Source organism: Triplophysa rosa, linkage group LG6 (genome assembly GCF_024868665.1).
Source record: "Triplophysa rosa linkage group LG6, Trosa_1v2, whole genome shotgun sequence".
Classification (NCBI taxonomy): Eukaryota; Metazoa; Chordata; class Actinopteri; order Cypriniformes; family Nemacheilidae; genus Triplophysa; species Triplophysa rosa.
The window spans coordinates 12,132,240-12,158,590 of NC_079895.1; the positions used below are offsets into that span (position 1 = coordinate 12,132,240).

At 38.9% G+C, this 26,351-nt stretch overlaps 2 protein-coding genes across 2 annotated transcripts in view; both read left to right on the forward strand.

Moving 5' to 3' along the window:
* Positions 1 to 19,158, forward strand: part of stxbp5l (syntaxin binding protein 5L) — a 154,479-nt gene extending 135,321 nt beyond the window's left edge. Inside the window, exons 21-30 of the mRNA XM_057335913.1 lie at positions 1,140 to 1,244; positions 4,691 to 4,744; positions 7,349 to 7,531; positions 12,110 to 12,208; positions 13,945 to 14,184; positions 14,270 to 14,633; positions 14,851 to 15,016; positions 15,881 to 15,992; positions 16,196 to 16,416; positions 16,595 to 19,158. Of these exons, the coding sequence (XP_057191896.1) occupies positions 1,140 to 1,244; positions 4,691 to 4,744; positions 7,349 to 7,531; positions 12,110 to 12,208; positions 13,945 to 14,184; positions 14,270 to 14,633; positions 14,851 to 15,016; positions 15,881 to 15,992; positions 16,196 to 16,416; positions 16,595 to 16,636 (1,586 nt within the window). The 3' untranslated portion in view covers positions 16,637 to 19,158. The remainder of the gene's footprint in view (positions 1 to 1,139; positions 1,245 to 4,690; positions 4,745 to 7,348; positions 7,532 to 12,109; positions 12,209 to 13,944; positions 14,185 to 14,269; positions 14,634 to 14,850; positions 15,017 to 15,880; positions 15,993 to 16,195; positions 16,417 to 16,594) is intronic.
* Positions 19,159 to 20,082: 924 nt separating this feature from the next.
* On the forward strand, positions 20,083 to 26,068 carry poglut2 (protein O-glucosyltransferase 2). The gene is made up of 10 exons (XM_057335909.1): positions 20,083 to 20,446; positions 20,950 to 21,155; positions 21,299 to 21,504; positions 21,588 to 21,665; positions 22,009 to 22,181; positions 22,458 to 22,695; positions 23,121 to 23,330; positions 23,932 to 24,021; positions 25,235 to 25,339; positions 25,923 to 26,068. The coding sequence occupies exons 1-10, from the start codon at positions 20,274 to 20,276 to the stop codon at positions 25,938 to 25,940; spliced, it is 1,497 nt and encodes a 498-aa protein (XP_057191892.1). The 5' UTR covers positions 20,083 to 20,273; the 3' UTR covers positions 25,941 to 26,068.
* The last annotated feature ends 283 nt before the right edge of the window (positions 26,069 to 26,351 follow it).

Consider the following 26,351-nt stretch of genomic DNA (forward strand, 5'->3'; position numbering starts at 1 on the left):
AAAAGAAGATGAAGATACGGGGAGAGTTGCTTTGGGTATCAGATCAGAGTTTATTTAACCTGTCTGGCATCTAGAGATTGTGATGAAGCATTGAAGCTTTGTGTCTTACCATCATGAAAATGTCAAAACATCTCATTTTGATAAGATTGTTTTGAAATGTTCAAATAAGTAACGATGATCTGATTTCATGTCTACCTTATGCCATCTTTACACTACAAATGCAGTATAGCTGTATCTAAACATGGTTTTAAACCCAGGTGTCTCGTCTTTATCTGAATGTTAACAACAAAGTATATCAAGTAGATATACAGTACTTTGGAGCATTGATACAGCATATTTTACAGGCAGCAGAGCTGACGGTTTGAGGACTTCTTCGGCAAAATTTACATCCAGAAATGGAAAAAGTGATGGTGCAACATGACAAGGGAAACTGAACAGCACTGAGCCTCGCTTCTAAATGATAAAAAGCAGTATAAAGCTTTCTGATAGGGAGGGCACTTGGTTATAGTAAAATAACCAGGAGGTTTGTGATACGCTTGTCAGTCTACACTGCCTTTACCTGTCTTTACCCAGAAACTTGACTGCGTGTCTTTACCCAGAAACTTGGCCCCGATACACACAGCAATCATGATTTACACCATCAGGTCGACATCCACAGTGATTTGTGAGTCTCATGAATCTATGATGTGTGATGAGGTTTAAATGTTGGGGATCTTCAGAATTCTACAACTGATGAAGACAAACCTGTAAACATTTTCAGTTAAAGGGAAGATACGTCCAGCTGGTGCTGCTCAATAAATTCTAGCAGACATTTTCGAAGTAGAAGACTAACTTTTTTTTTAAATCTGAAAAGTTGCTCAAAGTAAGAGAGGTGCAGTTGAATTTGGCTTTAGGCAGCGCCTCAAAAAAGGAGATATGTTCTTCAATTTGTCAACGGATGGGTTTGACTTTTGGACTTAGCGGCTGTAATTTTGTAGATTTATGATTAATTTCTTTTTGCAGCGATAGAAAATAATTTCATTTTATTTTACCGTCAATTCTGTTTGAACCGTAAGACCTTGAATAAGTTGTTTGGCTGTTTGTAATTCAGCCTGAATACCTCTATATGTGACTGTGATTGTGTGATCTTTGATTTCCAGCACCATACTCCCCTTCCCTCCATAATGACCCACGAGGCACAGGAGAACCTGTGTCCAACCTTCGGTCCTGCCACTACAGTCCGGTCTTTTATCTGCTGGACAATGGTAAGAATGTGTCCAGCCCCTTATGAACACACACACACACACACACATAGACACACCAACTCTTGTGTGTGTGTGTGTGGGGGGGGGGGGTTTGTTGGGGGTCGCATGCTGCAGTAGAAGTAGCATCACGCTCATAGTGCCACGTTCCACGCTCTGTTCTGGTGTGTGTGCTATTGTGTGGGTAGTATTGGCATGTGTGTGGTCGGGGCATGGTAGTGAATAGTACGTGCCATGTGTATGTGGGGGTGATATTATCAATTTAGCCCAGCAGAGTGTTGAGTGAGTTCCAGTAGGGTCATTTGGCCCCTCATCTTTTTTATACTTTCTTATTATTGCTATATTTAGATAATAGTAACTGAATTGTTGCCAGAATGTGTAATAAGATTTGATGCAACAACAAAAAAGAAATTCTTTAAAGTACCAATTCACAGTGTCTGTGCTCACAACATTAAAGCACATGTGACAGATGATGAAAATAAGGTTATAGGATTAGATTACCCTAAAATTAATTTGTTCATAATTTACATACCTTCATGTCATCCCAGATGTACACTACCGGTCAAAAGTTTTTTTAAACACTTTACTCTTTATTGATTTTTTCCACATTTTAGAATACAAGTAAACTCATTAAAACTATAGCACAGTTGCAACTGTGGAAATTATGTTAAAAGCATCTAAACGAAATCAAAACATGGCTAATCAGAGCTCTTATCTAATGAAAGAAATTGATACAGTATAGTTGGCACAATTATATTTTTGGCTACAAAAGTCATTTCAAACATTTAAGCATGCACCTTGAAATTAAAAGGTTTTCACGATTATTTGAAATATTTCAGTCAATCTGTCCAAATTTTGATACTGTGATACGGTGTATGGCTTAATCTCTTTAGCGTTTTACTATTGTGTTTAATTTTGTAAAAAAATGTATCAAGTTAAGTTAAAACTTGGAAGGTACAGCAAATGCTTGCAATTTCAAAATAGTTATTTGTTGCATATAGGCATAACGGTAGAGTTAGAAGCTTTCCGAATGCTACCTTATTTCTTAGACATGTGCTATGTTTGTCTACAACAACAAAACAAAACAAAACAGATGGATTTGCATTATACTGAGTACATAGCTTTGTTTCTGAGCATGGCAGAGAGAATGGCTACAAGCATGAGCGTTGTGTTTATGCTAATCATGCTTTGTTCGCCATTGGAAATGTCCTGCATGCTAATGGCATTGTGTTGGACCAATTTAAAAACCTAAATAAAAAATACAAAGGTGAATAAATTGGATGGCTAATTAGACACATTCTTTTGCCAGCAAAGGAATGTGTTTTTGAATAACATGCAAAGGTAAAAGTGCAATTAACGAGAGTAAAATTACCATGATTAGCCATTTGATACAAACAAAAAAGACATTGTGACTTAAAAATGCTAATGTATGTTTGCGAGGATAAAATTACTTTCATTCATAGTCGTTTGGCGTCTGAATCTTAAGCGAACTCCTGAAGTGTATCCGCCTAAGCGAATTAGCGGAAGATGGCGTGAGCTGAAAGGAAAGAAGTCAGAAATTTATGCAAATTGCAATGCGGGGTGGCAGAAGACCGTTTTTGAGATCAATCCAAGAACGATCCCAAATTACTGTCGTCTGAATCGGCCTCGCGGAGGATCCGGGCGGCTAAACGACTGCTGAAATTCTGCCCATGCAAGACAATAATACAGGGAGGCCACTGGCGGTCTGACGTCGAAATCACCGGATGCCAGCTGTTGTTTGCCATTGTAGCTGTGCCACCGGATTACAATAACCAGTGATGTTCAACACATGTTTATTCAGACAGAGAAACCTGAAACATTACAACACTTAGTATGACTTATTGTCACTATCATTGCAGCATGTACTGTAGGCAGGGCTGGACTGGGACGTTAATTTGGCCCTGGCATTTTTGACCAGCTTCGGCCCTCCACCATTATTGTCGACGGGGAGGGGGGGAGAAGAGAGAGTGGTATGTTGTGCTGCTGTCATTGCCTTTCCTGCATACATGTGCGATTCGCAATTGCATTCGCATTCCGTGCATATGCGCCCGATTCACGCTTCTAATCCGTCCGTCTCTCTGGCCCATGTGTCCGTTTCGGCCCAAAAAGTACATCGGCCCACCGGGAAAATGCCCGGTATGCCCGATGGCCAATCCAGCCCTGACTGTAAGTAACTCATGATTTCTGTATTACTTTTTTCCCCTTCTATCTAGTTTTGGTGCTTACAGACATGTTTGTTTATGTACAAGCTGATATCATCAGTGCAAATACTAATGGGAAGGATTTCACATCAGATTAATGATCCAAGGGTTATGATCACTGACCCGTCCAGGCATTTCCTTGTTGCGTTGCGCTCAGATCCTGTCCACCTTTACATCCACACAAAAAGAGAGAGCAGGACAGGACAGTCTCTTTTTGAAATGAAATGCTTTGTTTTTTACCCTTTTTGTTTTTAAAGTCAATCCACAATAGAGCATTATACTGTATATGAATTTTTGAATGAGATCATACCCTCCCCTAACTCAATCTATCAACAACTACAGTAGCAACAGCATAATGGTTTTACTCTGCTGTGGCCATTGGCCAGTGTCCTCTCTCAATAGTAAAGTCAACAGAGGAAAGGTAATTGCATTCATCAAACCATTTTATGGGGTCTTTTAGTGAAAGAGCGTTAGCGGCAAGCTGAAAATTACATCAAAATCACAAAAATCACAGCCCACTTTACATTAAAAAGTGCATCAGATGACAGAAAGGCTGTTTTTCATTGTAAAATTGTATTGATGAATAAATGTATTTTGCTTGTACAGCTATGGAAATTATAAATTGATACTCTGAATCCACTTGTAAACATTTTTTCTTTGTTAAATGCCATTTATGCAGGAACCTTACGATGTATTCTTTCTAGACATTTAACTCAACATACACTTTAACCTTTGCGGTGCAAAATGCTTGCAAAATGTTGACTGTTATTTATCTTTTTACACTTTATTTTTAAGGTATGTGTGTGCTTTGCTATTTGTGTGTGTGATTGGTTGCTTTATGTGTTATGTAGTGTGCTTCCTAACTGTTACCTTTTTAAGAATTCAATTTATTTACATTTTTGTATGTAAAATGTTCCTCCCCACCTAACCTTGAAGGGAACGGAAGTAAAAAAGGATTGCGTGTCTGTGTGTGAGAGAGGATGTGTACTGCATGCACACAACAATCCAGTTACATCTCTGTTGTCTGGTGACAGTATGCGATCGGGCATGACTGTCGAATGATGCGTCATGTACACATCTGCATGTGTCGCAGATATGTCTTTATTTCATCATAATATGATTTTGATTTGTGCTGATCTTTTTATTTTCTTGACCTTTGCATCATTTGTTTTTGTTTTTTTAAATGGATTAATTACCCCTTTTTTGTCCTATTTTGTTTTGTTTCAGTAAAGGGACCAGGCAGAAAGTTAAGTCTACCCACAGATCTTAAGACTGATCTTGGTACGGTAGGCCGAAAGCGAGCAGTTCCTTTTCTTGACTCTTGTCTTCGATTCATCAACTTTCTCTGTTTCCATCCTTTTAAGAATGATGAAGCCCCTGCACTTTAATTTTATGTTTTATTTTATTACTTTCTGTCACGTTCTTATAATTTGGTGCAAAGTTTCCTCCTCACATCTCTGCGTGTGTTCGATTTTAATAACTTTATTTTGTTAAATGCATTTCAATGTACATTTTGCAAGTGTTTACAAAGGTGGTTTGTTCAACATATTCATTCTTAAGTTTCAAAGAGTATCACTCTGAAAACTCGCTATTTCGCTACTGATTCATCCTTTACCTCCAAACAGCCTTGCTCCATCATAATTGGATCATTCTTTACCTCAGAACATGCTCTAACCCTATTGGACCATTCTCTAACTCAATGAAAGGCTGCTTCATTGTGATTGGACCATTTTCTACCTCTGAACAGACATGCACTAATGTAATGAGACCATTCTCTGCAAATGAGCTTGCCTCATCATGACTTGGACCATTTCTTCAGCCTTTTATGGCAACTCTCCAAAATGTCTCTCTGTGTCTTTTTTCGCCGAGTATCTCTACTTGTTCTCTTTTCCTTTTCCTCCCTCTTGTCTGGCTTTTTGTTTCGTTCTAGGCTGTGACTAACACATCTCTCGCTGAGGGCTGAACACACGAACAATTTCTTGTGCCAAATTTGACCTCATGTGTAATAACATGTTTCTTTAACAGGTTGAGCCGAGCGGCATTACAATAGAAAAGGCACTGGGCAGTGAACATTTACCTGTTTCTAATTCTTAAAGAAATTCTAGATTTGCACTTTGTGAAAACTGTAATAGAATCTCTTAGAAAGCAGAAAGTGGTCTTGGGTCATTTTATAATATGAAAATTGTAGCTTGAGGGTTTAAGTTCTGGTCATGGGAAGATTGACATTTATTAGAAAGGGGATGTGAATGCATGTGGGTGAGGGAGAGTCAGTCAGTGTATGTGTATGCGTTTGTGTGTTTGTAGGTAGGTTGGGGTTGAATTGCTCCATGTAATGTTGCAGAACTGTCTTCCCTTGAATGCACTAGGGCTGCAGCCTTCATTTGTCCACCCTGGGGTCATTTAGAAACATTGACCCTGACCCCTGGTGCAAGACAGGGAAAACATGCATAACTGCCTTATATGGGCTCCAAGTTTGTGGGCTTTCTCATCCTGCCTCACGGTCACATAGTCTGACCCTCCCACAACAACCTTGTGTAAAATTGTTTGTCCAGTCAATTAAACCCCTGATCTTATTCAGTATTGACAGTTTCATCGGACGCATACACCTGGCACAAAGTTAACTTCCGGTCTTGTGTTTGTTTATCAGTCTGGATAGTGGCAAATAATATATTTTAATCCATTTATATTCATATTAATATGAAAACATGAATATTTTAATGTAGATTAATGGTATTAAATAAACAATTTGTTGAATTTTATTGTATATCAATTGTATTAAATAAACAGTTAAGTTAAGCCAAGTAACGGTTCTTCAACAGGTAACCCAAAATAATACTGACTAGACATACTTTTAACTTGCTAGCTAATGTAATTTACTTGTTATGTATTTTGCTTGTTATCATAAATAATCAACAGGGACTCTGTTCTTTGCAGGTGTGTACCGGAAATTAAGTTTGTGCCACAAAAGCGTGCATGAGCAGTAATGTTTGTTTATGTTGTTGCTTTGAAACCGTCTATAAAAATTATAAATCGACTCCTACTAAAAATGATCTCTGTTCAAGTTTCTTTGTTGGAAGAACTTTTTGAAATCAGATTTTACAATGTAACAATGGTTGCTACAAAATAGCATAAAAATGCAATTTCACTGTAAAATAAAGAAACATGGTAGCAGTAGAGAAATAACAATAATGAAATGATGATGAGTTAAAAATGATAATTTCTAGTAAATTATGCAGACATACTACAGATGGTGTTCTTAATAGTGCTTTGTTTCAAATACACTTTATGCTTTGTGCTTTGTTTGGTATGATATACCAGCAGACAGTTTGGATGGCTGCGTTGGCATGAAATTGATTGATTGAAATTGATATACAGGATGGAATGAGGGAAAGAGAGAATACGCCACTTGAATAATAAAATAGCCGGGAGTCAGTCAGAGTCTGGTGGTCCCATGGTGTATATAAACACGGTTGGGTAAGGTAGTGAAAAAAACTACAGTTTTAGATGCAGCAAGGTTGATATCCCTCTGCTCCTGTAAACTCAACCTGACCTCCCTCAGCTCCCCGGTGAAACAGAATGCATCTGGAGGTTTTTTTGTGTGTGTGAGATCAAGCACTCCATTGTTTTTTTCAAGTGTCTGAGTTGAGATGTGATGAGAAATCCTCTCTGAATGCCAGATCCTTTTGAGCAGCTACTCTACATTTCATTTCCTTTCGTTTTGTCCTTTCATTTTTCTGAAAGGCTGCTATTATGTTTTCGTCTTCGTACTATTCTCTCTCTCTCTCCTTTGTGGCTGCATTATTTTTTCATCTCACTCTCCTCTTCACCTCTGTTTCTTACTAATCTCAGTTTGATTTCTTGCTAATGCTATGCCCGTTCTTACAGATCATGTGAATGGACATTGCACTAGCCCCACCTCCCAGCCCTGTGCACCTGGGAGGGCCAGAGTCCCGGGGGGCCCTGAAGGTGCACGCCTCGCCCGCAGAGGGCCCGGCCGACCACCCTTCCGCAAGGCCCAGTCTGCGGCATGCATGGAGGTCTCTTTGCCTGTATCCTCCCTCACCGAAGGTGTGTGCTTGTTCTCCAACTCCTTTATCCCTTTATTCCATTTTTCCACCTATTCCCACTACCTTCTCCCCCCTTCTGCATGTTTCCCACTCATCAAGGGATACAAGGAGGAGGGTGGGGGTTTTATTGCTATGTTTGCGCTGATTTGACTGAATTTTCTTTCTCTTCAATGCTTTATTTTTTCACTCTGTTGGAGTGACTTCAACAGGCATTTCATGCCACAATGGAAACTTACCCCTTTTCTGCCAAACTGGTGCCTGTGAAGCTTAAAGGAACAGTTCACCCAAAAATGTAATTTTGATCTTCTTTTACTCAACCAGTAAAGAGTACCTGAAAAAGTAAAAGTACAGATACCTTGCAGCGAAAATGACTCCATTACAAGTTACAAGTCACCAATTCCAAAACGACTTCAGTAAAAGTCTTAGAGTATCTGATTTAAACAGTACTTGAGTATTTTACTCATACTGAATGTAGGCTCAAAGAAGCACTAGTCCTCAACAGTTAAGAGACATGTCAGTGAAAAACAAGAAACAGCTGATTTGTGAGGAGAGCAATCGCATTTATTTTCTTAAATCATAATAAGACTGAACACCTCAAAATTGCAACAAATCATGGCCGACACCATAACCTACTGTACGTCTATTACAAACACCCAAGTCTCATTTAAGCTCAAGTGCTCATAAGTAAACCAAACTCCTTCAAAAAGGTCTCTTCAATATAACGGATAAATAAAAAAATGTTAAGTAAAATTAAAAAGTCAAAGCCTTTTTGCACTGGACATGCTGATTTGGCCTCATCGCCAGCTGCAGTCATGTCCTCATTTCACATATAAACTGCCAGCGAAATTTATATTGATTTGGAACAATTTGAGGGGCGAGTAAATGATGACAGATTTTTTATTTTTGGGTGAACTGTCTCTTGAAGTGCCAATATCATATTTAACCTGCAAAACCTGCCTACTGTAAAAACAACCATTACACATCACAGTCTTTGTTGTCAATCTTAGTCATTTTAGTAGTTTAAAAAATAGACAATTTATGATTTATAAGCTGACAAAAGAAAAAGGTCATAAGGCTTTACCCCGAACCACCTTTGGAGAACACCCAGAATGGGAAAACATTGGGCTCTGGTGTCCTAAAATGTCATCCTACCCGTGAGATTGTCCTACCAGGCATCAAAGTCATTTTTTTGAGCTGTAAAATCATACTACCTGTTTATTTTATACTGCTACGACAATTTGATTGGGTATTTTCGTTCTTAAATCATTCTGCATGTTTATTTAATACCGGTAGGGCAATTTGATAGGGTATTTTCGTTCTTAAATCATTCTGCATGTTTATTTAATACCGGTAGGGCAATTTGATAGGGTATTTTGCGCTGTAAATGAATCCTACATGTTTCTTCTATACCTGTAGGATAATCTGATACTGTAAACTCATTCTGTTTTTATTTTAAACTGGTTGTACAATCTGACAGGGTATTTTGCATAGTAAAATCATACCTATTTATTTTGTTGATGTGGTTTACATTATATTCATTTCTGCGCTGCGGTAGGATAATCTGACAAAATAGCACAATTCGACAGAACAGAATGTTGTTAGTGGAAAAGGGGTAACGGTGCATTTTGACAGATTTTTGTGATCTCATATTAGGTTTGTGTTCTAAACTTCAATTCAATCCTATTTATTCCAGTTGAGGTCAAAATTATGATATAACACCATAATAAAACACAGCACAAACCTTCTAAAATGTGACTCACAAAAATGACTCTGCTGTACAAGCTTTGGGGATCCTTGGTCCCTTTAATGTTTGAGACTGGATATGTGCTTCAAACATGGAGGATGAAGCAGACGCTACTGCAAGCCTAATTACACTTTTGTTTTAATGCTTTTAATTACCGCCTCTGCACACAGTCGTTCGACAGGTGGGTTGGTGATGTTAATTGAAAAATGAACGTAGAACCTAGTGAACCTAGCTTAGGTTTGTGTCAAATATATGGCCTGTTCTTTCTGTTTGGCCCTCTTACTTAGCGAGAAATGTTTAATGTTGCCTCAGGGATCACTAGAGTTGACAAAATGTACGACTATCCAACTAATGCTGTGTTGCCACACGTTTCTGTATATCGAGTTTGTGCATATTGCTGCCATGTTGAAAACATTGTAGTGTGTGTGTGTGTGTGCATGCTTGTGTGCGTGCTTGTGTGTGTTTCTTTGACCTTTTAGGGGTCATATCATGAAATCAAACATTTATTGTGCTATGATAACCCTCAAAACTTAAACCCCTCTGTCATTCCAGAAAGACCATTGAGACTTAGCTGAAAATAACAGTGGCAAAAGGGAAAAATTCAAAGATGGCTATGGCCTTGTGTCATTTGTGTCATTTCATTCAGATCTTAACAGTTTGTATAGCATGTTTAGTGTAGATCAGATTGTTCTGGGAACCCAAAATGTAATGCAGGCTTTGCAGACAAGTCAACTATAGACGGTGTCAACGGACGCATGCGCCTGACCAGAAGTTAACCTCCGGCCTGTGTTTGGCTATCGGTCTAGTTAATGGCTAATATAACACTTTCTTTTATATTTTATTTGATATTTTATTGTATATTAATTGTATTCACTTAAATTAAAACTACTCAACAGTTATTGATTCTTTGAGGAGGTCTACCGGAAGTACTCTTAAGACTTTTGTGTGTCATTTACACACGCTAATGTGCCTGACTTTTGTATATTCTTTGTCAATGCTCTGTCCTTGCCAGTCATTAAGTCCTACACTTATGTATCTATAATATTGTTGTCTGTACAGCAGTAACACATCTCTTAGATCATATGCTCACTGCGTCCTGACTTCCTGTCACTCACTAATCTAATCGTCACGGCCTGTATTCGTAATCCTGTTTACGTGAAGGACACCAAACAGGACAAGCTGCCAAAGTCAAACAACAGCATACAGATCGTGTCACACTGTTCATGAGATTTTCACGACAATAGAGCACCCTTCAAGTGACCATCTACGTAATTTTAAACGATTTATATTTAATTTAATTTAGGTCCCTCACGACAGCTAGTCAAAACACCCTTTTCTGGGTTTTTTTTTCTCTGACTTGTTCACCTGTAGATCCTGAGAGTTTTTCAAGCACACTCATCTCTAAATCCCCCAGACACAGCTTGAATTTTTTAATTGAGCAGAGTCTTCATGTTGGAACGAATCTATGTCCCATCTCACTCTTTGGTCCAGTTTATAGACGTGACATATTTTTTCTCCCCTCGTTGAGAAGTGTTATTGTCCGTTAGAGGACTGCCTACCGCTTCTTTGGTCTCGACACGTGGCATGCATCCCTATCGCTACGGCAACAGGCATGCGGTGCCGCAGTGGGGTCGCTGGGATAATTAAAGGTCAATTAGCAGCAAGGCGAGCCAGTCCGTCGCTAATGAGACACGCTGCAGGAAGACAGAGCTGCGGGAGGTATGAACGCTGGGATATGTAGTCTCGTATAAACGGGGGAAGCATGGAAACACAAATTATGGAAAGACAAATTCTTCTTACTGACTAAACCCTAAAAAATTGTGACACAACGGTTATAAATTTCAAGCTGCACACAGTATTTAACAGATGGACAGATACAATAGGGATGCAGCGTACACAGTCGGCAACATTGTGCGACAGGACACGCACAAACGCAAAACACAGCGAGCATGCGGCGTTCATAATAACCTCTCTATCTCGGAAAAGAGACTGATTGAGATATCCAGCATGGGCGAAATGAGGTTTTCACAGAAGCGGTTTGTGCCTTCTGTAGGGTAAGGGCGTTGTTGGTGTTTCTAATAAAAGGTTTGTCATATGGCTCTCCTGCAGTGATTGACAGTCAATGACCTAAGCAGAGGAGTCCCAGAGAGAGAAACCGAGCAGATTTTTTCTGTCGCACGTCTCTTTCATGAAATATTCACACTAACAGGCTAATTATCTTCACTGTCCCCACAGATACAGGTGCTGTCGCTAATAGAAAAGGTCAATTTGTGTGTCTTCACACACAAATCTATAAGCAGTGTGTGACTGTGTGTGTGTGTGAGAGAGAGAGAGTGTTTGGATTGCTTTTGTGTTTATTTTGCATTGATTTATATTGCTTTGTAAAGTGAATGCTTTGTGAAATCAGTATTCTTTCTTGCTGACATCGTTTTCCATTGAACGTTATTAGTCTATAGACACAACTAATAGAATCCTAACTTTGACGCCAACCTCACAGCTGAGAAATAATTTTATTCTGCTGTTGCTCTTCAGGTTATTTTTTGTTAGATGTATTGAATTGTTGTAGATAGGTAAAAATATCAACCTGCCATGGACCTTCTTTCTTTTTTTTTCACATCGGTTCATCTTTGTTCTTTTCCTCTTTCTCTGTTTCTGTCCTTCTCTGTACACTGTTACGGTCTGGTCGTGTCTTCACGTTTCGTTTGCATCCAACATTTGTGTGTGTATTTACATGTAATTTTGTATGTAACGGTTATGGATCGTCCCGTTCGTGTGTGTAATTGTGAACGTTGGCATGTTGTGCGTATATACATGTGTACGTACGTTTGGTGGTAGGTTATCCGTCCCGACGGGCCATGCTGCAGCAGTTACACGGAGTCAGTATGTACTCTCAAGATGAGCATCACACCACCACCTACTCCTGGAGCGAGAGAGGTAAGGAGGAGCATTTGAGGCCTCCGGGGTCACGACCCTACGACCTCTCATCTTGTAGCGTCCCGTCTCTCTCCGTCCCGTCTTGTGGCTCATAGTCGCTTGGTCAGAACCCTTCTCTCGTCACATTAAATGATGTTTAGAGTTTGTCTTGCATTTCATCTTCAGGTTTGGACTCACACTGTATCTGAACATTATAAAATGCTTTGTGTTTCACACCAGCCTCTGTCGATCTGCAGTGTTGTCAGCTTGTCGTCGTCTGTCCGTCCCACGCCGTGACATCTCCTAGACAGATTAAATCTAGTTCTGGACTACAGTTTTGAAATTGTTAACCATGCATCTCACTCCAAGACGAGACTTAATCAGTATCATTTAAACCGCTTCTGTATATTAATACAGATATGAAATAATGAAATATTCTGTCATCGTTTTCTCTCCGACATGTTTGTTCCAAGCCCATATTTTGGAACTTTCTTCATGGGAAGGTAGAATGTTTTATTTACTAAAACAGCATGAAGGTGGGGAAATGTCTATGAAGATTATATGATTCTGCGGACAGTAATTATAAGTCATGTTTTATAAATCATCATTATTGTTGTCATCAATGTTGATGTTATGAGGTCATAGAGGTATAATATTTTTAAAACATTATTCTTTGAATTGATTTATAAAAATTCAAACGGAAGGATAATTGAGTGTACTTAGAACATAGTAAGTTATAGGTAAACTATGATGTCTGTAATTTGTTTCATTGACAATAATAGTGATAAATACAAATCAATTCAGAGAGAACGCGGCGTCAGTTCCAGAATCAATGCCTGTTTTTTTCGCTGATTCTTAAAAATATTTTCTTCATAACAGAATTTGACTGTTAAGCTTAACCAGGCCAGTACAGGTGTACAGTATGTTACATACAAAGTAGGCCTATATAAAAAATGAAATCCCTATAAGGTGTGTATTTGTTTGCTTTCAGTATTTTTCATTGCACATTACAAAGGTAAATATATCAAATATGTTTTTAATTCATATTTCCAGTACATACTGACACATCTCATAACCCCTTGTACAGGTGCAAATAAAAACATCTTGTCTTGATATTTTTTCTACAGTTTAATAATAATTCACTGTTTATCCTTGAGGTTGCTGATTATTTGTTTTGTCTAAATAATAGAGTGAGGAGTAAATCAGGAAAGTTTAGAATTGTTTTATGTGAAGTCCCAACTATTTGAATATGTTGCAATAAAACAGGAGTTTAAAGTCATAAATGAGTCTGGAATTGTGAATTCATGTGCTGTGTGTCTGAACATTTAATCAGGAGAAATTCATTTGCAGATGTGTGCGCTCATTATGTGCATCAGTGTGTGTGTGTCAGCCTGTGTGTAAATCTTAAAATCTTTTGTCTCAACACTGTTGTGTTTACAACTGTACCCCTGGATCACTTTATGCAAATGTGAACACAAATATGGAGTGACTTAACTTTTGTCTTTTTGTCTGTGTTCTCTCAAATAAGAAGCATATTCTTTTTTCAAACAGCGAAAGGATCCTCCTTCTGTCTGATGCCCATTTTCTCTTTGTGTTTCTATTATCTTCTCTCTTTCTCTCTCCGCAATTCTTCTCTATCTTTTACTACTCATAATCATCTGTCTGTCTTTCTTCTTCCATCTTTCCTGACATTTCTCTTCTCCACCACCCTTCCTTCCTTTCTCTCTCCCTCTCTCCTCTTTTTCATTCTTTCTCAGAGAGCCGAGAAAACTCGTTCAGTCGTTCACGGAGCTCCAGTGTTTCCAGTATAGACAGAGAGACGAAAGAGGCCGTAACCACCGTGCAGTTTGCAGAGTCGTATGGGCGTAAGTCAGACACCCTGCCTACGCCCTGCCTCTGGGTGGGGACGAGTCTGGGCCTGGTGCTCATCATCCCAATATCCATACCTATGGATGAGCAGGAACGTCAGGAAGACCCGGTTACTGTGGCACCTACTGGTAAGACCTCACATGCTTCAACATTTTAGTTTCATACTTGGCCTTAACCGAGAATTAATTTGTTGTTTTTCGTTCTCCCTCACAGGAACCGTGTTAATGCTCAAGGGCTCCGTTCTGCGGTTCGGCTTCCTGGACTGTGGAGGCGCTCTAATCCAAAATCCCTACGAGATGTGGCGGGACCAACATGCCCCAGAAGACCCAGATCGACCCCGCAAACGGAAGCTGGTCAACTTTTCGCCCTCCTCCTCCCAAGAGGCCAGTGGAGATGGTCACTTAGCCGTTGTGTGTTCGGAGAGGCAGGCAAAGGTCTTCCTCATGCCTTCCCAGGCCTGTCTCTACATGCACAACATCACAGAATCATCCTTCGTGTTGCGTGCTGACATAGTGTCCGTGTGTAACAGCGTGTGTCTGGCCTGCTTCTGCGCCAATGGACACATCATGACTCTCAGGTTCACGTCAACATTTATTTTGTCCTAAATTTGGTGTGGTGTGGTTTAACTTTGCTTTTCAGTATCAATTTTCAACACTATCCAGATGACAGAAACCCACCTAATCCCAAGAGCACCGTTACTGTCATTTCTAATTTGTGGGTATCTTTGGAGTGCATTGGCTAAGCCTTGCATATTTTCCATTTTATGTGTGTGTGTGTGTGTGTGTGTTTTACAGCCTTCCAAGTTTACGACCTCTGCTAGACATCAGCTACCTGCCGCTTACAGACATGCGCATTGCCAGGACCTTCTGCTTCACGAACGGAGGACAGGCGCTGTATCTGTGCTCCCCTACAGAGATACAGAGAATCACTTACAGCCAGGAGATGTGTGACAACCTACAGGTGGGTTTGGTTTTATGTGTGTGTGTGTGTGCGTGCATGCCTCTGTGCCTATTGAAGTGAAATGTCATGCTTGTCATGAATGCTTTGAGCTCTGTTGAGCTGAGGCCTGCTGCATCTCTGCTGTAATTTCTGTTGCACAGGTTGTCATTCTGTCCCTTCTCCCCTTTGTCATTCCTCCTGCCTCTGGATGTGTTCGAAATAGCATACTACCATGTTATATTCATATTGGTTTTGCAGTATGTAGAATGTACACTGTGCACAATACCCAAATTATTAGTGTAGTGTGCAGTATATAGAGCACTGACCATCTATGTTCACTGTAATGGATGAACTGGAAGTCACCGGTTTACCAAAAAAGCAAGGGGTAGTTCACCCAAAATTTAAAACACATCATTTACTCACCCTCATGTTATTCCAAACCTGAATGACTTTCGTTCACCTAAAGAACACAAAAGAATATATCTTGAAGAAAGTGAACTTCTATTGTATGGACACTAAACCAAGACATTTCTCAAATATCATCTTCTATGTGCCACAGAAAAAGAGTCATATACAGGTTTAATGACATGAGGGGCAATAAACGATGAGAGAATTGTTGGGTGAACATCCCTTTAAGAAATGTAATATTTAACAATCTTTAATTGGATTTAAAATGTAGTACATTTTTAATTTCCATGATGTTAATCTGCCACTTGCTGAATTAAACATGCAAGATAAAGAGCCGTTCTAGAACTTGTGAAATGTGTTACTACTGCCATCTGCTGGTGAATTTTTGTGTTGTTATTTTTAACACAATGTCCCTCTTTCATTCCAATGTGTAATTTTTTCTATTTATTGAGTTTTGATTCACTCTTGTAATTGCAGGAGATGTTAGGGGAACTCTTTACACCTATTGAGACTCCTGAGGCTCAGAACCGTGGCTTTCTTAAGGGCTTTTTTGGTGGCAACGCCCAAACGTTCGACCGAGAAGAGCTGTGTGAGTGAAGTTAATATATACCTCTGTGTGTGTGTGTAAGCATAGACTTAGACAAATCCAGACTTTTGGCTGTTGTTTTCAGGGTCTAGTTCACAGATTATTGCGTCACTTATGCAGGCAAGGGCCTCTTGATTGACACGTAATGTTACAACACAGTTTTAATGTGTAAATCTTTTTTCATCGCTTTTTCTCACTTTCTACAGTCGGTGAGGCAGCGGCAGGTAAGGCCTCCCGCAGCCTGGCCCAGCACATTCCAGGACATGGGGGTATGGAGGGCATGAAGGCAGCAGCAGGTGGGGCGGTGGGGGAACTGGCCCGAGCTCGCATTGCCCTGGATGAGAGAGGACAGAGGCTAGGAGAGCTGGAGGAGAGAACTGCCCTCATGATGTCTAGTGCTGAAACCTTCTCAAAACATGCTCACGAGGTATGATGGAGGAGATGATCTTAGCCACATAATGAGAAAATCACAAACATGCTCATTTTAGATTTCGCCTTATTAGCAAATTAATAAAATGTATAATGATAATCAGTTTTAATAATGCTGTATGTTTAATGATAAACATATGTTACTAATTTTGTTCTTTTTTCAATGTTGCCCACAGGTGATGTTGAAATGCAAAGACAAGAAGTGGTATCAGTTTTAGATGGTCCTGGGTGAGGGGGCTTTCATGCCACAAGAGGACGCTACTCTGGTACTTGGACTTTCACTCTTTAAAAGAGACAGAGACCGCTAAAGGATGGACAAAGAAGAACATACGTACTGGTCAGCTTCTGTTCTGTCTGTGTACAGAATTGTCTTACAATGATTGGTTAAAGAGACTAAGGCCAGACTATGATGGACATGTACCATTAGCATTTACAAGTAAGAGGGGTTCCATGCACCTACGCTGTAAATCAAACATCTTCATTTATGTACAAGGGTTGATCGGGGTCTCCTCACAAGAAGCAAAATTGGTTCACGCTGTGTAGATAGTTCGAAAGCTACGAAATCAACATGAGTGCATGAAACAAAATGGATGACCTATAAAAACATAAAACTGCCATATTAAAAAGCAGCATGTTACTTTAAAACAAAGGGAAATAGAAAACTTGTATTTAATAACCTAAGCCAATAATAGAAACTATGACGAAAAACGTATATTTTTTGAAATAGCAAACAAATATATATAAACAAAAATGTATACCTGCATTGCTATAAGGCCAAAATATTTAGTTTTTTTAATGACCTCATCCTATTTCTTTTTAGCAGTGTATATTTATTTTCTGAATATTTACCACTTGTCATATATGAGATCAATTTATTCACCATCATATTCCAAGTAATCACCAAGATACGAATTTTCACAGTTCGTACAGAGAGCGCAGGCCAACGACGTATTTGGCCAGACCCACTGATGTTCAGTAACAAACGTAACAACGCAACATTTTTCCGTTTCTTTGCTGCTAGCTCTCAAAAAGCACCACAACCAACTTTTTATTCAGTCTCAAGAAGCTACTTCACCCTCCTCTAGAAGCGTATGACGTGAAATGATTTTAGAAGTGCGAGTAGTAAAATGTATTTGGCACCATGTGACGAATGTGTGCCAGTGGGGTCTTCTTCGAGCGTGTTTCTCTTCATTAAGCATATGTTATACTTAATGTGCCATATTCTAGATGGGTGAAGTATTTTAAACTGTAAACTAGCGATGAATTAACTCTCGTCTGTGGTTGATATTCTGGGCTCTTGGACAAGCCAGCCAAACTCAGACAGAGGGGTTGGCTTTTTAAGCGTGTCTGTAAAAGTACAAATACAGTTCGTTTTTTATTTGTCATGATGTTTGTTTTTCTTACAAGGAACAATTTCAGCTGGCCTGTTATTTCGTTTTAATTCTAGTCTCTTTGTTTGCCTTGGGGCACATGTAACAAAGATTGTGCGTTGTTTTGTACCTCGCTGAGAACGACAAGTAAATGACCTCTGTTTTTTCTGCCAAAGTTTGAATTGCATTTGTGAAGAGATTTCCTTCACATTCCAGTACAAGGGACAAATTTTTGTTTCTTCTTTTTTCTCAATATAATGTTTTATACTTTACTACTGTAGTGTCAGACGATTGTTTACTAGTGTCTTCTGGTTGTTGTTTGACTGTGGAAATGGTGTTTTAGAATGATCAGTGGGCGCTACTGATGAATCTTCATGTTTTTAAAATATGTGTCTGGAAAGATTAAGCCGAGTGAGTCAGCCTGCAGTTCGTGGCAGGCCTTACGTGAATTTGTGTTAAATGTACGCTAAATCTTCCGGAATCGTATTTGAGACTCATGTTGTGTTCCTATGATTTGTCCTTTGATAACCTCTGACCTTCTAGTGCTTTACTGTAACAAACTCAGCATTTCTTCCATAGTCCATGCCTCTGCCCATTTGGCTTTGTATATACGAGCTGCTACACCGTAACGTAAATGTTGTGCATTGAAATACACAAACTCAAGGCTCACGCAGACACACATCCTCAGCCATTAGTCGAAACTGTGCTATTACGCAATATTTGTTTTGTTCAAACTGTTAAGTTTAAAATAATAGCGCATTACTACAAGACAGGAAGACAGATGTTACGAAGAAGGAATTGCATGTGTGGAGAGTGTGAAATTGGACACAAGACACTAAAGTCACCATAATGGTCAGCCAATCAGAAGTCACAGCCACGTAGAGATGGTCTGCTGAAGAAACCTGTGGGTTTTAGTTCATGTTCATCATTATATTTGTTTCCACAGGTGATCCAATGATTACTCTTCAAAGTGTCAAAATTAAAATAAAAAAACAAGTGACAGACAGGGTGTTTTGTTTGTATGTTCTCAGTTTTTATATGAAAATGTACAGTTCATCTTGGGGGACAGTGACGCGGTCATTGAACTAAATTATTGACAAAAGTCATTTGGATATTCCTCTGTGAAAGTTGTACCTGTTTAAAGATGGTACCGTGTCTGATATTCTGACTGAAGTTCTGTAGGTCTAACTGTAGTTTCCTCCACCCCCTCTGATTCCTTCAGAGAAGGCAGCATTGTCAGTCTTGTTTCAATGGATAATGCCACCTTTCGTTCTTCTTGATATTATAGTAGTGTTATAGAGGTTGAAAATAAAATGGAAAAATATGTTGTTGCAAATCAAATTGAAATAAACAATGATTGATGTACACAACACTATCAGACTTGTTTGTTTCTGTCACACGGTGGACTGGTAAGAGTCGAAGAAGATTATTCATTCAGTGGTGTCAAGGTTTTCATTTTTGGTTCATTTAAGAAAAGCATCAGTTTATTAAAGAATGCATCAGGGAATATTTGCAAATATATGCAAAAATATATTGCAAACATGACATCAGCAACTCACCGTGTACTACAGCATAATGCTATACGGTATATCAATATTTATTTTTGTGTTGAACCTGGTGTGAAATAGATGCAAAACCCTCTAAATCCGATTACGTTTCATTGAAATAAGCATTTTTCAGATGGCTTCTACATTTACTTTCAGCAATACAGGATATTTCAGACTGGGCAGAGTGTGGTATTTAGCAGGTTTTGAAGCTAAATTATTTGAGGAACATACTATGTGTGGAGAGCATTCACTCAACATCATCTAATTTTTGACGGAGGTGCTTTTAGAGGGTTGCATCTGAACTCTTCATATGATCTTAAAAACGCATTTGCTTTGTCTTAAGGTGGTAAAACGCCCTGAATGATATTAATTGTAAAGAATTTAGAGCCTGACATGATAGTCTCCCTTCTCCACATGTCTTCATTTTTATTACAGGTTTCTTTCTGATGACGTCATCTAAATGTACATAGGCTGACCTCCTGTCGAGCACCTGTAGATATTGAGATGATGTAGTTGATATATCTGTTTTTTTCTGTATTTCCATTAAAATTGTAACAATTACTGTGGTATTTTAATGATTATCAATCCCACGTGACTGGTGGAACCGCTATGCACAATGAAAACACTGGAGTGAGAAACACGCGCAGGCGTCTTTCCCCTTCCTTTCAAACATCCAATCAGCTTCCAGTAAATTACGCCATGGGTGAAAACGACCAATCATATTCAACTTCGATTTGTTACCGAGATTTTCTCAATAGGGGTCTACATACCGAAACATTAGTGTGTGTCTGCGAGTGTGAGTAACGTCAATGTTTTATGCGATGTATTAGGGACTTGAGAGAGATGCCGTTCTGAAGAGTCGATAAATAAACGCACCCATCGCCCGATGATTCACACCACATGCAAATCTTGACGTTTGCCCACAAAACTCCATAAAAATGCTGCGAAAACTTTTACTGCTCTTGTTATATGCTTTTATGACGCGGAGATCAAAGGCGGTGTCAGTGCCCAGCGCGAGTCAAACTGTCATCTGGGGTCTGGGACTGGAGACCAACATTGTTGTCCCTGCCCGATTCTTCTACATCCAGACAGTGGACACCACCGGAAAAAAGTAAGTGAGCTGGTCTAGCTAAATCCAGTGATGTGGGTAGCATGGCCAGGGTGGTTTAAGATCTGGGCTGGAAGCTGAAAGGTTGTGGGTTCAAATCTCACAAGGGGTGTAATCTTGATCAGTATCTGTAACCTTGAGGTCATGCACAAATTAATGGGTCTAGTAGAACCACAAAGTGCTATTAGAGAACAGCTAAATAAGAAATTGCTTTTTAAAATATTTTGTGACTGTCGACAGCATTGTAACAGACTTCTGTGATAAACGCAAATTTATTGACAAGAAAACTTGACAATCTATGCCAGTTGAATTCTCAACACATGCAATTCTTTGATTTTCACTTCTCAGCTTCTCAGTTCTTTGGAGTCACGTTTATTTTTTTTACACTATCTGACACAAATCAGACTCTCCCTCTATGACTGTCATCCACCTGACCATAGATGGATGGATAACTGACACTGTCTATGCCTGTCTAATATCACTCACCTCGCTTGCCCTATCCTCAGTTTCACAACATCACCCGGAGAGGCGACATTTGAAGTTAAGATTACATCTCCAACAGACCCGTATGCCAGAGTGTGGGTCCAGATTTTAGACCGGAATGATGGGTCCTTTCTGGTTCGGTATCGCATGTATGCCAGTTACACAGATTTGCACATCCAGGTTCTGCTTGAAGACAAGCAAGTGGGGAAATCACCATATGTGCTCAGAGGTGAGGAGAATCATTTCTAGTTTCATGATTCAGACCCATAGAAGAAAACTTTTGTTTACACCATCCTTTCTGTGACAACCTTCTTATTTGTCTTTTACCGTTGTTGTCTCGCTTTTTCTGACTCTCAATTTCTCTCTGTTCAGGTGCAGTGTATCACGAATCATGTGACTGCCCAGAGCCCAGTGGTGCATTATGGGAAAAGAACATGCACTGCCCTGCCACTTTCTCTCAAATAGATATTGATTTATCTGTTTTCTCCAGTGTGGATCCAGACCGTAATGCCCATGAGATCCCTCAGCGCTTTGAGAAGAGACATAGCCTGTGCCATTATACTATCAAAAACAACCAGGTACAAACACCCAAACATTTCATTTGATTTCATGGGCTATTTTTTTGTATATACGGACATCAAGCTTGTGTATTTACTTTTAGGTTTATATAAAAACACATGGAGAACATGTTGGATTTAGGATCTTCATGGATGCTTTCCTTCTCTCACTTACACGTAAAGTAAGTTTTTAATAGGTTTTTAATATATTTACAGGTTTTAGACTATAAACATGTCCTCAGCCACTTTTCTTTTATAACCTATAGATGGCGCCATAACACAGCAGTAAGGATTTTAGATTTGCGCGTGTACATCAACATCCTTAAGATCACTGCCCCATAGCAATGTAACGAAATTTGGGGGCAAGTAATGCTGAGAAATACGCCTGACGGTTTTTCAGGTTGTGGTGTTTGTTGTGGTAGATTAATTCCTTATATTAAATGAATTCTATGTGTGAATTTATGAATCGTTTATAAATATTTTAGAGTTTTTCACTCTAAAAAGTTATTTTACTTGTGTCACAAGGTTAGGCTTCCAGACATTGAGTTTTTTGTGAATTTGGGGGACTGGCCCCTGGAGAAGAGACGTGCCTCTGAGAATCCCAGCCCAATTTTTTCGTGGTGTGGATCCAATGACACGCAAGACATTGTCATGCCGACCTATGACCTCACTGAATCTGTATTGGAGACCATGGACAGGTAAAATAGCGTAACCATGATGCTTGGAGCATATAAATCCAACTTTTAAACAATTAACATGATGAATTCTGTATCTTTAACATAATTTGTGTTTATATAAACTAGTGTCTGGTCATGAAAACAGCATGCATGCAATATACTATAGTAAAAATATGTAGTAAAATGTACTACATTTATTTGACAGTACTGTGCTAAATAGATTTTATTCTGTTTTGTTTGTGAATGTATTAGTACTCACTCTTACATCAAATGTTTTGGCCATTTCTGATGTGACAGAGTGAGTCTGGACATGATGTCTGTTCAGGGACACACAGGTCCAGCATGGGAGCAGAAGATAAGTCAAGCGTTCTGGAGGGGCCGGGACAGCAGGCGAGAGCGTTTGGAGCTGGTTAAACTGGCCCGGGCAAACCCTGACGTGCTGGATGCGGCCTTCACCAATTTCTTCTTTTTCAAGCATGATGAGAGTCTTTACGGGCCCCTTGTCAAGCATGTATCCTTTTTCGACTTCTTTAAGGTGAGGGATGTTTACATAGATATCAGAGATTAAACACCTAATTTACAGGCAGATTTATCACGCTTGATTACTTTATTGCATCGCTAAAGAGGGGTTAATCTGATACAGTGAGCAGTTCATGAGTTTAATTCAACTGCTCATGTCATCATAACATCCTGGCCACCTAGAAGGGAACTAAATATTTTAATTCATCTCGTTAATTGCTTTCTCTCAAATGTATCATTTTGTATCAAAAGAACGGAAGCCGTATACAGTTGGGATGGCATGAGGGGAAGTGAATTATAAGGCAGTTTTGGGGAGAACTATTCCTTTAAAGTATTGTTTGTTTTATTAGGTATAAAGTCTTAATGGAAAAAAATGACCTAATGCACCTTTAAGGGAGTAACAGCTGAATGTTATTCTAAACTAGTCTTGTTTTTGGACAGTACAAGTACCAGATCAATGTGGACGGGACGGTAGCAGCGTACAGACTGCCTTATCTGCTCGCAGGAGACAGCGTGGTGTTTAAACAGGACTCCATCTACTATGAGCATTTCTACAAACAGCTCCAGCCGTGGGTGCACTACATCCCCTTCAAAGCCGACCTCAGCGATCTACTGGAGAAGATCCAGTGGGCTAAAGACCATGATGAGGAGGTACAGTACATTCAGACATTTGACTTCACTCATGACAAACTTGTATATTAAAAGATCTGGAAACACATTGACTCTTTTACAGTTGTTATTCAGTATTTTGTCATTACGTTTGTTATATTAAAGGTCCAGTGTGTAATTTTTGGGATGATCTACTTATAGAAATGCAATATAATATACATAGCTATGCCTTCAGAGGTGTGTAAAGAGCTTACACAATGAAGCGTTATGTTTTTATTACCTTAGAATGAGCTATTTCTATCTACATCTTCCACGGGTCCCCTTGCATTATTCGCCATGTTCTGTCAGCCGTCGTAATGTTTCGAAAGGGAGGGGTGGAGTGCGCGGTTGGTTGCAACTCACAACCTTGCCGCTAGATTTTACTGACTGGACCTTTAAAAGATAAAAAAAGCAATTGGCCACTGTTGTAGCTAGATAGTCTTGTCATGGTGTTACAATGTGAAACGCAGGTAAACGAGTTCAAATCTCTGCAGTGCAGTTGCGAAAGCAGTTAAACGCTTAAACATCACATCTGTACCACCTCCCTCTCTTTCCCTTCTGCTCTCTCTCTCTCTCTCTCTCTCTCTCTCCCACACTCATCCAGGCTAAGAAAATCGCCCTGACAGGTCAGCAGTTTGCACGATCCCATCTGATGGGTGACAGTATATTCTGTTACTATTTCAAACTCTTCCAGGTAAAATTTTGTAATGGTATTTCTTTATGTTGTGCTATACTAACAGACGAGAGCTCGTTGTTTCGCTGACACTACACTTTTTTGCTAGTAACTCATTTATTTCTTTTGTCAATTTCATTGTTCAAATTCTTTGTTTCTTTGGACTTATCAGTGTGTATATCTTATCTTATCTTGAACTTCCATCTTCATCCAAGTTTTATGTGTTGTGATCAAGGCCACGAAATACAAAGATCAGATAACACATGTTGTACTGCTGCAAGCCACATACACGTTTTAACACACGTGTTTTAAGAGGACTTTGCATAGACAAAATGAATTTTCTACTGTATAAACTGTGTATTCCATCCCCTAACCCTTCAAATAAACACAGTTTAGTGAATTTTAAGCTGTTTCCCTCCTGGGGACCAAAAAATGTCAGTGGAATGTCAATATTAATACGCAAGAACCTGGATTTAAAGTTATCAACATTTCTCTAAAGTTGAACTGGATCGGTTTGTTTTGCAATGTTTTTCTGCAGAGGCTGTTTCAGAGAATATATCTTAAAAATTTGTATTTTGTCTCGTTTCTTTGGCAACTAAAGCATAAACTTCACTTTATTTGTTCTAATTTGTTCAATATATATATATATATATATTGCTTATTTGGGCTGTTTTTTAACACTTTGTAAGGTCAGTATCTCCACAGACCCTCGTCCCAGTTTTGCAAATAGTAGCAAATGGTACCAGACTTGGTTTGTGTTCACAGTGGTCATGTACCCCTGAGGTCATGAATCTGAAAACTTTTACGGTTCTCTATAACCACATGCTCCATACATTAATCTTTAAACACACATTCTGATTTGAATGCACTTCTGAGCTATAAACCTTGAGATGTGGAGGTGTTGGAGGTCAAAACCATAGCAGCTACTTGAATTTTATGTGATTCTTTCTGCTGATAAGGACACATAATACGAGTTATGCTTTCTTAACCTTGAATTCTGCAGCTTATAAAAGTATAATTGAAATATGTGAAATTCTACTAGGATTTGATTACTTTTATAATGAATCTAAAGATTCATATTGTGCATTTTTCTTTACATTTTGTTAATTAAGATTCTAACTAGCCAGTGAATTTTTGTATGCTCCATCAAGTCTTTGCATTTATTCAGTTTTCTCACCCTCTCTCTTTGTGTGTGTGTGTGTGTGCATGTGTGCGTGCTTTCGTGTGTACGTAGAAGTACGCTAAACTGCAAGTCACTGACCCCAAGGTTCGAGATGGCATGTCTCTGGTGGAACAACCAAAAGATGAACTTTTTCCATGCTTCTGTGCAAGAAAAGAGGTGTGTATGTGCAGGCACATCAAGATAACCATGCATGTAATTAAATGTTTGTTATATGTTGTATTGTATATTCATGACCCATGGTCATATTGGTAAGTGTCATTTTAAGGTGTTAACAATTAACCGAGGAGGATCAGTGTCTAAGATCACACATGCCATTAGAGACTTGCCTTTTTTAATAAATTTCTTTGTTAAAATGGCATTTATGCTGTTTTATTTATACTTTGTTGGTTACTGTTAAGCTTTCTTGAGTGGACATTTTCCATACACAAAAATAAAACGTTTATTTTTTTAAAAGCAACTATTGCATTTAACTTGTTGGTATGTCACACTTGATCTTGTAAAGTTGTAAGAAATGTATTGTGCTGTATATACTGTATATTATCATTTCATGCAGCTTACAATATTAAGGCCATTCAACTTTTTATGACTTGGATTTATTCAGCATATAAGTCTAATTTCTATTAAAAAATTAAAACAGTTTATTATACTGCAGGTGTTATGGTCTTCAGTAAAAAGCATAGGCAGTAATGTATTAGTCCTCAGTGACATAAAATATTCATAATTGTTTCTTTTTGTACAGGCTAAAGATGAGCTATGAGAGACCTTCCATTTCAATATAAAATAGGAGGCAAATATTTGGATGGTTTACATCAGAAAGTATTTCCAAGGGCACATTTTACATCAATTGTCTTAAACCTGCAATGTCTTTTGTACAATGTTTTTTTCCTCTTTATGTATTAAAATTATGTTTCTACACTTTTGCCTGGCTGAATTTTATATTATTAACCATTTTGTTTATTGTCCTTCGCCATATTATATACATATCTTCCGTTAACACCTGACCCATTAGTACAGTCTTCTACTTTCCTATTTTCCTATCCCCCCCAAAAATCTTAGCTTCCTATACTGTGATAGGCTGACTGAGATCAGTTTTACTGCACCTATGCATTGTTGTTCTTTTGTTGCACAAATTGCTTCTATTGTTTTCCCCTACTTTGTACGTCACGTT

Coding starts and splice junctions, on each gene's coding strand:
- poglut2 (XM_057335909.1), top strand. CDS start 20,274: ATGCTGCGAAAACTTTTACTGCTCTTGTTATATGCTTTTATGACGCGG. Junction 22,182..22,457: donor GTATTGGAGACCATGGACAG/GTAAAATAGCGT, acceptor CTGATGTGACAG/AGTGAGTCTGGACATGATGT. Junction 22,696..23,120: donor CCTTTTTCGACTTCTTTAAG/GTGAGGGATGTT, acceptor GTTTTTGGACAG/TACAAGTACCAGATCAATGT.